Source organism: Diospyros lotus, chromosome 7 (assembly GCF_014633365.1).
Source record: "Diospyros lotus cultivar Yz01 chromosome 7, ASM1463336v1, whole genome shotgun sequence".
NCBI lineage: Eukaryota > Viridiplantae > Streptophyta > Magnoliopsida > Ericales > Ebenaceae > Diospyros > Diospyros lotus.
Genome location: NC_068344.1, coordinates 20496142 through 20507876, shown reverse-complemented (window position 1 = coordinate 20507876; position 11735 = coordinate 20496142). Strand labels below are relative to the sequence as shown.

Here is an 11735-nt window from a genome sequence, read left to right as displayed (position 1 = left end):
ATCATCAATGCATAATTATATATACCATGTACCATCGCTATGCAAGATAATTACGCAGACACACCGTCATATAATATAATCATGCGGACACACGACCATGCAATATATTTACGCGGACACACCGTCATGCAATATAATCCCGCAGACACACCCCATGCAATATAATTACGTGGACACACCACCATACATTATACTTACGCGGACACATCGCCATGCAATATAATTCCACGAACACACCGCTATGCAATATAATCCCGTGGACACACCACCATGCCATATAATTATGTGGATACACCGCCATACAATATACTTACGCGGACACACCGCCATGTAACACAACCACAAACAATTCTATAACAAGTGACATTTACACACCCTTAATTTTTTCCTATTAAGGTTCTTGGCTCTTCCAGTCAATTCAAATTTAAATAGGTTTCACCACATCAATTAAGGGAAATTATTTATATAATGATAGTAATATGTCACACATGAGATTCCATGGACATGTCAACCGAGAACATTTCTTAACAACTTCCCAATTGTGATTATCATGCTTCCTCATGCAACTCAATTACGTTTACATCTCATGAATCCCATGTATATACATATCTATATCTTCAACCACATCCTATCATTTTAGAGGGTTGAGTGATATCAGAGAAAGCATTTAATAGCAACTTATTTTAACAATCATACTTAATTTAGATTGAAAAAAGCTTTAACCAACTCAAATCGTAACCAAAGTATATGACATTATATATCAAATCGAAGCCATCGAAGTCTATTTTATAAATTTTCAAACGGATCTTAATTTAGACTTCTACATCAAAAGTTATGATAAAAATAGTGTGGCATGTGCAATATTGTCAAACACCGCGCCAAGTCGACTTGAGGGGAAAATAAGTTGATTGAGGAATAAAATAAGTTGACTTATCTAAGACTAGGGACAAAATGACTGGAACAGACGAGTCTTTGCCAAGTCAACTTAATCTAAAGATAAGTCGACTCAACGCAACCAGAAACATACAAAACGAACACCAAACACACAAAACCCCATCTTCTAGCTACCTAACCCACAAATGTCATTCCTTAAACGAAAAATAGGGTGAACAAACCCCAACAAAACTCTTAATAAGACTATCCAATTTAAAAAATAAATATACAAAACTTATAACCAATAGAGAGAAACCATTTTACCAAAAGTGATTTTAACATAATGGAGAAGACAAAATCTTGCATCAATTGAAGAGAGAAAGAAAAAGAAAATTGCATAAAATAAATTTAAAGTGTAAGAAGATGCCTTTAAAGCTTAAACTGAAGAGAAGAAGAAGAAGAAACCTCTTCAAAGCTACAAATCCTCCCACCTTTGAAGCTCCAATTCCACCAAGAATAATGGAAGAAGAAGAAGAAGAAGCAACCGTCTAGAGAAGAAGAATGAGGAAAAGACAAGGAAGCATGGGGAGAAAAATGAGAAGAGTAGGCTGTCAATCGCCCTTTGAAATTTACCATTTTGCCCTTAACTTTTCCCACACACATGCATAGCATATAATTCCTTTTTGGACATTTTAAATTTTCTTATTTATTTCTCATTTTCTTTATCAACCCAATTATGAAATTTCCCTTTTTGCCCTCATATTTTTCATAAAACATGCCTATTTTTGTCATTTACTACATTTCTTATTTTTATTTAATTATAATCCACCTTTTATACACATGGGCCCAAAGCCCAAATCAATAGCCCAATTAAAAAAAATGACTCACTTCCATCTTAGACCCTAATTGGCTTTACAACTTCACTTCACATAACTCACAAAAAAATTCACACTTAACCCCAACCCAATTTCAAAGTCCAATCCATTAAATTAACCACATAATTTACTTACATAAATTTTGCCATATAAAAATATTTATCACATTTAATTTAATAAAAAAAATTCAATGTTCATAAATAAAATATTAATAAACTCCTAAACCCACTAATAGGTCGTTACACCCTTACCCCACATCAAGTCATGACTCTATTCGTTTATATTCCTAGATACAAGGGGCAAATGGTTAAAACTTCTTAAATGTTAGTGATATTGACTATAATTTTTAAAAGTTAAAAGATAATTCTAATAATTAGGTCCTCTAAGTGTTTAATTAAATTTACCCAATTTACAAAGGATGTGTGTTTGGGTTATGCCTATTTTGAGTTTATTTTGAGTTATCCTTTGTTCATGGGAGTAAGGTGGGTTTTCACTCTGCCCTAATATAATAAGTGCAGTCCATTTATCTAGGTAAAACATAATGTTTTTTTTTAATCATTAGCGGAACAAAGATTAGGAATAATAAAACAACACAAATGAAATTTTTTTTAAGAACTAACTGATTATTTTATGTTCTCCATTCAAAAATTATTAAAACAAAATATAATCGCGAAAATATTGTTAATCAATACTTTCTCAAAATATATTTTTTTATTAAAAATCTGTAATATAAAAAAAAAAAAATTCTATATGGCTTTCTCAGTCCTCACTTAATCACCTCTATCTTCAAAATATCACACCAAGTCCTTTAGTTGTAGACAAAATTCCCATTGTTCCTTTCTAAATTGATCTTGTTGCAAGAAAGTTTCGACGGACCATTTAAACCTTTTTGAACAATTAAATGGCCAAAATATCTTTAGCTATTATCAAGGGTCCTAAATGAATCGAATTAAGTTGAGTTTATAAAAATTTAAATTTATTTGTTTAAGATTTAATAGACTTGGAATTAAGTAAGAACTTGAGTCAAGTTAAAAAAAATGAAATTCAAGATTGTTTTTCTAGAAACTTGTGATTTATTTATATTAAACAAATATATTGTCAGGTAAAAATGGTAAGATTAGGAATAATAAACTCCTGTTTGAATATGATTCTACCTTAACCACACTCGATCTTTATAGGTTAGGTATTATAGTTAGCAACTATATCTAAAATCAACCAGACATACACAACTGTAAGATATTCAAACAATTGAGTCAAATCCTTATTAAGCGTCAATGATAATATTGTTCATCTTTTTACCGCTTAAATCTAATAAATATGAGTACAAACCACGTGAGTTCTAATAAAAAGCAACATTAAAGGGTTAAAAGGCTCAAACACAAAACCTCCCCCTATTCAACCATTGGATCACCACTTTAGTTGCAACTTATATATATTAAATAAGATTTATAAACAAGTTTCAAATGAATTTTAAGTAGGTTTTATATGACTATTTTCATACATTTTAAATTTAAAGGTCAATTATTAGTGTGTTTCACTATATATTTAAATTTTAAATAATATAAATAAGGATAAAGTGCTAAATAAACCATTATATTTTAGCTTGTGAGCCAAATTTGTCATTGTATCTTAAGAAGGGACAAATAAGCCATTTGATCTTCAAACTCAGAATTAAATTGGTTACCATATTTTAAAAATGGTCAAATAAACTATTATACTTTGAAATATAGGATTGAACCCCATTTCTAGACTCAAAAGAATTAATCATAGTTGGAGTTTGGTCATTTTTAAAGTATAATAATAATTTGGCTCTATGTTTTAAAATATAGCGAACAATTTAATTTTTAACCAAAAATATAATGACTTATTTAACACTTCACCCAATAAAAAATCTCCATGATACAAAGAAAAGAAATCTCAATTATAATAACACATATTATACCAAAAAATGCTTCAAATAAGTTTATAAACAAATATTTGTAAACAAAGCTATAAGAGAATCAAACCCCCCTAAGTTTAAATTAGGCCTTTATATTATACGAGTTTAAAAATCGAACCCAAACTTTTTATTTTAACTAAATCAACAAGTTTAAAGAGTCCTAATTGAATGAAGCTGTGAGCCGTTCCCGAATTCCAACTCTTTCATTTTAATTTTGAGGGCAGAATTGTACTAAGACGGGAGATGTAAATGCAATATTTTGTAGATTGAGTGGTTAAAGGATAATAGGTAATAGTTGAGGGTTCTGGTAATATAATACGCAAAGTAGAAGCGGATTGTTTTTTAGAGGAATGTTTGCCACGGTTCCGCTTCCCACTCCGCCCCGAAGGTTTTGAGCGCAGTCAGTAGGGTTCCAAAAAACTCTCTCTGAGGTAACAGTCCCTCACTTTAGCTGTTTGGCTTTTCGTTTTGTAGGTTCTTCTTCCCATTTGTTGCACAATTGATGCTATCCTGCATTTTGGAGCCTATATTTGGCTGTTTCGTGGAGTCATTTCTGGTCTCTTTTCTGGTGTATGTAAGCACTTCCACGTATAAGGTGGCATTTTTTTCTTGTTCATTTTTCTTTGTTTGGTTGCTGAGAAAATGTGGTGAAGAAAGAAAGAAAGAAAGAAAAAGAAGCGATTTATTTTGTTCTTCTGACTCCGGAGCTACTTTATTTTTGTGGAGAGTTGAAAATTTTGCTCTTAACTGAGCCTAGTAATTCAGAATTAAGTTCAAGTCATCAAGAGTTCTCTTCGTCTGTCTCTATCTGAAGGAATTGAGCTAAAATGATATTTTCCGCTTCTGTTTTTCAATTTTAATAAGCAGTTTCCTGTATTTCTTGGCATTTAACTTGGTGGTTGGCTCATTCTCTGTTTTTCTTATTTATTTGTTTAATGATAATAATAACAACAACTAAATTAAAATGATTGCTATTATTAACTTTGTCTGGAGAAACTGTATAGACAAAAATGGTGGGCTTATAATATTTGTTGGGTTACTTCTTTTTCGACAATGATTTTATTGGGTGCTGAATTTATTTCAATAGAACATGTTGCTAACAATTTAACTGGACTACTAATTTCACTGAAGTTTGATCTCTCCATGTTGCAACTTGCCTTGTCTTTGTTTGGAATGCTATGCAATACATTTTTTTCTTCAAGACCTGGTTTAGTTTCAATGCAAAAAATTATGCCCCACTGTTCTGGTCTCAAGCTTCAGAGTTTCTATGTCAGATTCACAAGAGTGAAAACAAAAAGTCTGGGGGCACGTGAATCCTTGTTGTGTATATTATCTCCAGGATCTACTACACCTAGACCTGTAACTTATGAGTTCTTTTTTAAAGTTCTGTCTTTATGTTGCTCTATTTAAAAGGGTTAGAGAAGATGAATAAAAATAAAAATAGAGAGAGAATAAGGAGAAAAGATAGAGAAGAGAAGAAAAGAGAAATAGAAAGAAGAAAGTAAAGAGAATAGAAGCAGTAGAAGAAAAAACTAAGAGGAAAGGAGACCAGGGAACAATTAGGAATATTTGTAGCCAAGGAAGGTTTTATAGAGGAGAGTAAAGTAGTAGAAGCTTTAGAAATGAGAAGGAAGAGGCGTTTCCAAAATTAGTGAGCCTACAATACAATAGGTTGTTGCATAGGGGAGAAGGATCTTCAGAAGTAGCAGTAAAAACGAAAGAAGAAAAGCTTAAGAGGGAAAGAGAAAAGAACAGCAAGAGGGGGAGGGAGAGACAGCAACTCCTTCAAGTACTAAATTTTATTCGTTCTTCAAATTTCAAATAACATCAATTAATGATATTTATAGACTTGATAAAACTTTTGAAACACCTAAAGCTCTTTTAAAACTAATCCTATCTAATATGGTAGTCTAATGACACTTATATTGCAAGCCATTGGGCTCGCAAGCCTTAATCCTATTAGGCAGGGCCGGGAACATGAACTTATAGTTACATAAATTAATATTTTTGTTTTCTATCTTATGGGTCCTAGTTATGGTCATCAAAAAAGTACTTTACAAGCTGGTATGTTCTGTTTAGAGTAAATCCGATACAAAAAGAAAAGAGCTTTTTACTGGCCAGTACCTGTTGATACGGTCAGTATTGGTCAATACTGTTATTCCTCAGTACAGAGGAAAAAGGAACTGGATTTCTTTTTTCTCTTATCTCTCGGCAGTCTGTGCTGAATCTGGTTTCTCTCTTCTATTTGCTGGATCTCTCTTTTCTCTTCTCTTTGCTGAAGTGATTTGTTTCCCCCCCCCCCCCTCCATTTATTCATTTATCTCTTTTCTTTCTTCATTTATTTATTACCAGGCACAATTTTTTTTTTATGTCATGTAGTGTAGTTTATGTTATGTTGAAATCATTAGTTATGAAAAAAACATATGATATGGCTGTTTAATATGATTATACACAAGAAATGTTATTTTTACCATACATTTTTTATAATATATATTGTTAATTTACAATAGCAATATATCCAAAATTGTAACTGGTGTTTTTGATACCGTACTCTACCAATATCAAAATCTGTACCTTGTCCAGTACTATATTAATAGCTTTGCTCCCTGTTGTCTTGACTGCAGCAGCTACCTTCTGGTCATTCATATCACCTTCTGCAAGAAAGTGTTCTTATTAACAATGCTCTAATATGAAGGCTCTAATTTTGATTGTGTTACTTGAAGGTTTGCATCCTGAAGTCTGCCGCCTATTTTAACTCCATGCATGCAATTAAGGGTGGCTGGGTTGGACCTACATTTGCCCTAGCGAAGTGCAATGACTCTGAAGGGAAGAAATCAAGGATTCGACGTTCAAAAGAACAGAGGAAGGCAATGGTTGAGTCTTTCATAAAGAAGTAATTACATATAGTTTCTCTTGCTTTTCAAATTCAGAAATACTTTAACCTGTCCCTGGTTCAAAGCCTTTATGTTAATCATTTCATTTGCATCGCTTACTATCATTACATTTCTTGTATTCTTGTTTTTCTCCCTGTATATTTGCTTGTGTTATATTTTCTTTATGCAGTAAATGAAATCTCAAGTGCAATACCATGTCAAGCCAACTATTTTGTGTTATTTGCTAAAGTTCATAAACAAAGCATGCCAGGGTAATTTATCATTTTGAACTCTCTGAAGGATCTGTTAACCCAGAAGCCAACTTGTACAATTATTTAATTATTGGCTATAGGATCATCTTAAATAGAGCATATGTTTGTGCCATAATTTTTAGGCTTGTGTAAAATTCTTAACTGGCATTAAGTACAATAATACCAATATAAGAATCACAAGCTTTAATCCCACTAGGCAGGGTTGGTGATTAACTAACATTAAGCACACTGCTTATATATATATATATACACACGTAATCATATATGACTCTGGTTATCACTAACCATTTGAAATTAAAACAAGTTTAAATGAAACTGTTTATTGGGGTTTAGTTCTTTTTTGAAGATTTTGTTGGCTTTTTAGTGATCAATTGTTTGCTTTATTACCAACACTTTTTCTTCTATGGCTTTGCCGGTTAGCCCTCTTGTTTCTCATTTTTTTAGCCTCCACCCTCAACAAAGAAAAGAAAGAAAAAAGAACAACTTTAAATTCACCCAGCAATTTTGTACTTGTTAATTTGTGGCTCCTTTTGCCTCAAGTAGGGTAGTGCATGGAGTTATACTTGTTTTGGTGGGTGGTTGGTTTACTTAGTATCAGTTCATCAATAAGGAAATGATCCTTTCTGCTGTTATTCTTTATGAGGAAGGAAGTATTAGAATGGGTAGTTGGAGTATCTAATTATTGGATAAACTTTTACCAAGTTGCTTCCTTTCAAGTGAAATATGCATGCTTACATTGACCTAATTTCGTATAGCATATATATATATATATATATATATGCCCAGAAAATATACATTACTGCCTTTGGGTCCTAATAAGATATATGCAAGTGTGTATAAATCCTATGAGGCCTATGGCATCCCTGCCAACAGGGGCGGAGCCAAGATTTTGATTCAATGGGGGCAAACTTAAATACAAAAAATATAATTTAAAAAAAAATATAATAATGATAATATTAAAATATAAAAACTTTTTACAATTGTTCATTACGGTTTTTCATACTAAAAATTGGAATTGTTCAAGAAAGTTACGTTGATTATTTAAATCTTTAGACTCATCATGATCACGAAAGGCTAGTTCTTATTGTAGAAAAAGTTAAACACAATCAATTGATGCATTCAGATGAATTCAATAATCACATAGTATTTGTTCTAACTACCTGAAGAAAACTATCTCAATTTTTTCCTCTTGATTCATTAAAACTTCATAGTTGTTTCGACCTTAATTGCATGCACTATTGATATCTCCAACATGAACTTAAGGTATATCTTTTTTTTTTTTTTAAATTATCGAACCCTTCTTTCACAAAAGAATCACCACCTCCTTGTTTCACATTATTTGTTTTAAAAAGATAACAGTATAAGCAAAATGCGACATCTTTTTTTATACTATATTCCAACTAATTACCAAATTTATTGAACCAAGTTAGAATAAATCGTTTTGATTTCAAGATTGACATAGACCTCTTTGCAAGTACACTCTTCTAATTTGATTTCGAAAATTAACATTGTAATATATTATTGTAGTTTTTAGCCCGGGATCCATAGGAATTTGTGCAACATCAATTTGCTCAATACTTGCTTTGTTAACTTATTCATTTTCTTCAATATAAATTTCTTCCATTATTGCTTTCTTTGCTTCACAATTTTCTTCAATACTTATTTTCAAAATTATGAGCAAATTATAAAAAATGTTGTGATGGTTACTATTGGGCCATTATATACTTGCTTTCTTCAATACTTACTTTTTTTTATTTCTAGTAGTATAATATAACTTTTTTATTTTTAATAGTAAATTATTGTAAAAAATAAAAAAAAAATTCTGGCCCAGTGGGGCCAACTGCCCCCACTGGGCCTCACGTGGCTCCGCCACTGCCTGCCAATGGAGCGCCAGAGGCAGACCTAACCTACGTCAATAATTATGCATGGCATTTCTTCTGTGGCCTTGTCCATGCAATCATGCATATAAACCGAGTTTCTTTAACAGCACCATCTTGTCCCTATACTCACACTCGTGTGTGTGAACAGATATGATGTGTCTATGTTCATAAGTAATGACACTAAATTGTAGAAGGAAATATTGAAATTACATATGGTTATGAGGTTGGCTATAGTGGCTTGTAAGAGTAAGACTGTCAATGTGCCATGCTGGATGCTTCTTCTAGCTGATTATCGTCCTTTCTCCTCACCCCTTTACTACTTTTTTCTATGTGTAACTTCCCTTAGGTGGTTTGGTTATTGCTAAAATGGTAAAAATTCATTCATAGCAAATGTGGGAATGCATGTTAAATCAAAGGGTAGGCACTGGTGGGACCAAAATGATCTGTTTTCTGATCAACTGAATTTTTAATCAGTGTTAATTCTACTTTCTAGTACTATGTTCATATTTGCTTAAATTTGGGGTTGCATCCAGAATTGATAATGAATCATATGCATCCAGATATGGTACTCATTTGGTTTGTTACTTGCAGATATCAAACACAAAATAACGGGAAGTTTCCATCTCTCAATCTCACACATAAAGAAGTTGGTGGGTCTTTCTACACAGTTCGGGAAATTGTCAGGGAGGTAATACAAGAAAATAAGGTTTTGGGTCCTGCAAAGTTAACTCCAGAAGAGCAGGGGCGTGACTTGATCTCGGAACAATATCCACTGGGACCAATTTTGATTGGATCAGAAACTGATTTATCATTATTAAATATAACTCAAACTTCACCCAATATTCATCAGGATGGAACTGAAGAATTGGTTCTAAATTCTAGTGTGCATTGTCATGAACCTGAGCGTGGGAAATTTGATGAAGGGCATGTTATAAATGGATCTAGTCAGACAATTGAAAAGAATGAACATCATGGCAAAACCATATTTACAGAGACTCGAGCTAAAGAAATACTGGAAGTGGAGGAAAATGTAGCAGAACTGCAGGCATCTAATGCTAAAGTCACTCAAATAGCAGCAGACATAATTGTTGAGACTTTTCCATTGTCTGGTTCAACCATAGCCTATGGCTTGGATGAAAAATCAAGTGACCAGGGAGAACGTACTGACACTTGGGTAGAAAGAGAATTGGAAAAGGTGGAGGCAAGAAACAACCAGTCTTTTGTGGATAGTAAAATGATGGGCTTTATAGGCAACTCATCTGATTTTGGGAATGACAAAGCTGAATCAAATAATGGAGGTTTGTCACTGGAAAAAACCTTTGTTCTGGTGGATGAGAAAGCAGTCGGGGCTGATCTTGGAGCTCAAATGCTGGAAAATTCAAATGACTCTACAACCAAAGAAGGCACTATTCATAATACCAATGATGAAATAAAGCCTGAAGCTAAAGATGCCTCAACTGCTGCAATCAAGGTAAGTGTTTCTTGAATTTGCAGGTCTCTACATGCCTGCATGTCTGATACTCACACATCTGTAGTATTAATTTTGTTTGTGAATCTCTTGGTTTGTTTTTTAATGTTGGGCAAAATCCAAGAGAACTCCTTCCAGAAAGAATTAGAAATTTAATTTGTTTAAATGCACTTTGATCCTTGATTATGTGAGAAGTGGGTACTTTGCCTTGTTATACATGGCAGAAATTCTGATTGGCATCAATTGTGCTTTTGCAGGCCCTAGATGCCAAGGACGGCATCCATGCAAGTACTCCTGATGGCACTGTTACAAGCAGTTCCCCTGAGCAGTCAAGTTCAGTCGAGGCAATAGTGAGTGAAAGCAAGCCTGACATCCAACATGGTGGCAACTCCCTGAGAGAAAGCAATCCAACGTTAGACAGAATGAATCTGTAAGCGCTTCTTGTAGCTCCCAACTTCAGAACTTTTTTGCCTAGTTTTGAAATATGTGGAAGGAAAATGAATTTTCTTATATACATACCAAAATGCATCTAAATAAGTTACATTATTTTCTTTTCCTTTTCTTTTCAGTCAAAAAAACCTGTTTAAAACATAATCTTTGTGCATCTCTATTAAGCCAATGACTTTACAGCCTTGAACCTCTTGATAAGTCCTTTTAAGGTGATCGATAATTTGCTTCAATTTGCAGTGAATCATGGAATGTGGAATCTGAAAGATCCGTTGAGCCAGAAACCAATCCGCTCATGGCATTTTTTAGGTCGTTCATTGCTGCTTTTGTCAAATTTTGGTCCGAGTAAAGACTATTTCATCAATTCTGTTGTTCCTATGAGTGGATGAAGAGTTTGTACCTAGGGGAGTAGCGTTCTATATATAATCAGAAAATGAAATTGGCCCTTTCTAAGATTTGATTGCAAATGGATAATAACCCTGGTGGAGATGTAAGGCATAATATTTCTAGATAAAAAATATTTTATAGTTGTTCTCCTGGAGGCCTGTCTTGAAATGAATAAAGCCAGCCTTGTGGCCGTATACAGGTAAAGAAGAAGAGACCACAGCATGATGCCGATGTTTGTTCCACCAATGAGTTTTGAATTGGTTCTCTTATGGGGTCTCAAGGCTACCTAACACGACCACTTTCTTTTTATGCGGGCTTGAGACTAGTTGTAAATGGAAGTGTTGGGGAGATTACTTAAATCTTTTGGAGAGTAGAGAAATGGCGGCACTGTGAAATAACAACTTGTTTTGCTTGAGCTGTATCCTGAAAAGATTTTCGAGAAAGTATTGAGCCCCAATTATTGCTTGCTAAAATGCTATTTTGCTTAAAGGAGGCTGCATCTCTAAGTTCCATCCAGCTCGATCGAATACTTTGATGAATAACAGAAGACTCTGTTTGATTGCCATTACAGCGAAGATCATTATGACATATCCAAAAGCCCTCAACATGGGAAACACCCAGATACTTAATCTGATAAAGCACAATAGAGTAATATTAAGAGATTAGATAGATTTAGATATCAACTGAAGTACCATCTCCCAAAGATTTGCATATTCCTTTT

The 11735-nt window shown here is 33.4% G+C and overlaps 1 protein-coding gene across 1 annotated transcript; it reads left to right on the top strand.

Moving 5' to 3' along the window:
- The first annotated feature begins 4039 nt into the window (after nucleotides 1-4039).
- LOC127805760 (uncharacterized) lies at nucleotides 4040-11164 on the top strand. The gene is made up of 5 exons (XM_052342523.1): nucleotides 4040-4118; nucleotides 6411-6580; nucleotides 9304-10183; nucleotides 10438-10610; nucleotides 10868-11164. Exons 2-5 carry the CDS (start codon nucleotides 6447-6449, stop codon nucleotides 10974-10976), a joined length of 1296 nt encoding a protein of 431 aa, XP_052198483.1. The 5' UTR covers nucleotides 4040-4118; nucleotides 6411-6446; the 3' UTR covers nucleotides 10977-11164.
- The last annotated feature ends 571 nt before the right edge of the window (nucleotides 11165-11735 follow it).

What these genes read in the sequence shown, in the direction of transcription:
- LOC127805760 (XM_052342523.1), top strand. Translation starts at nt 6,447, where the DNA reads ATGCATGCAATTAAGGGTGGCTGGGTTGGACCTACATTTGCCCTAGCG. An exon ending in GTTGAGTCTTTCATAAAGAA is followed by an intron (nt 6,581 to 9,303) that starts GTAATTACATAT and finishes TGTTACTTGCAG; the next exon opens with ATATCAAACACAAAATAACG. An exon ending in CCTCAACTGCTGCAATCAAG is followed by an intron (nt 10,184 to 10,437) that starts GTAAGTGTTTCT and finishes GTGCTTTTGCAG; the next exon opens with GCCCTAGATGCCAAGGACGG.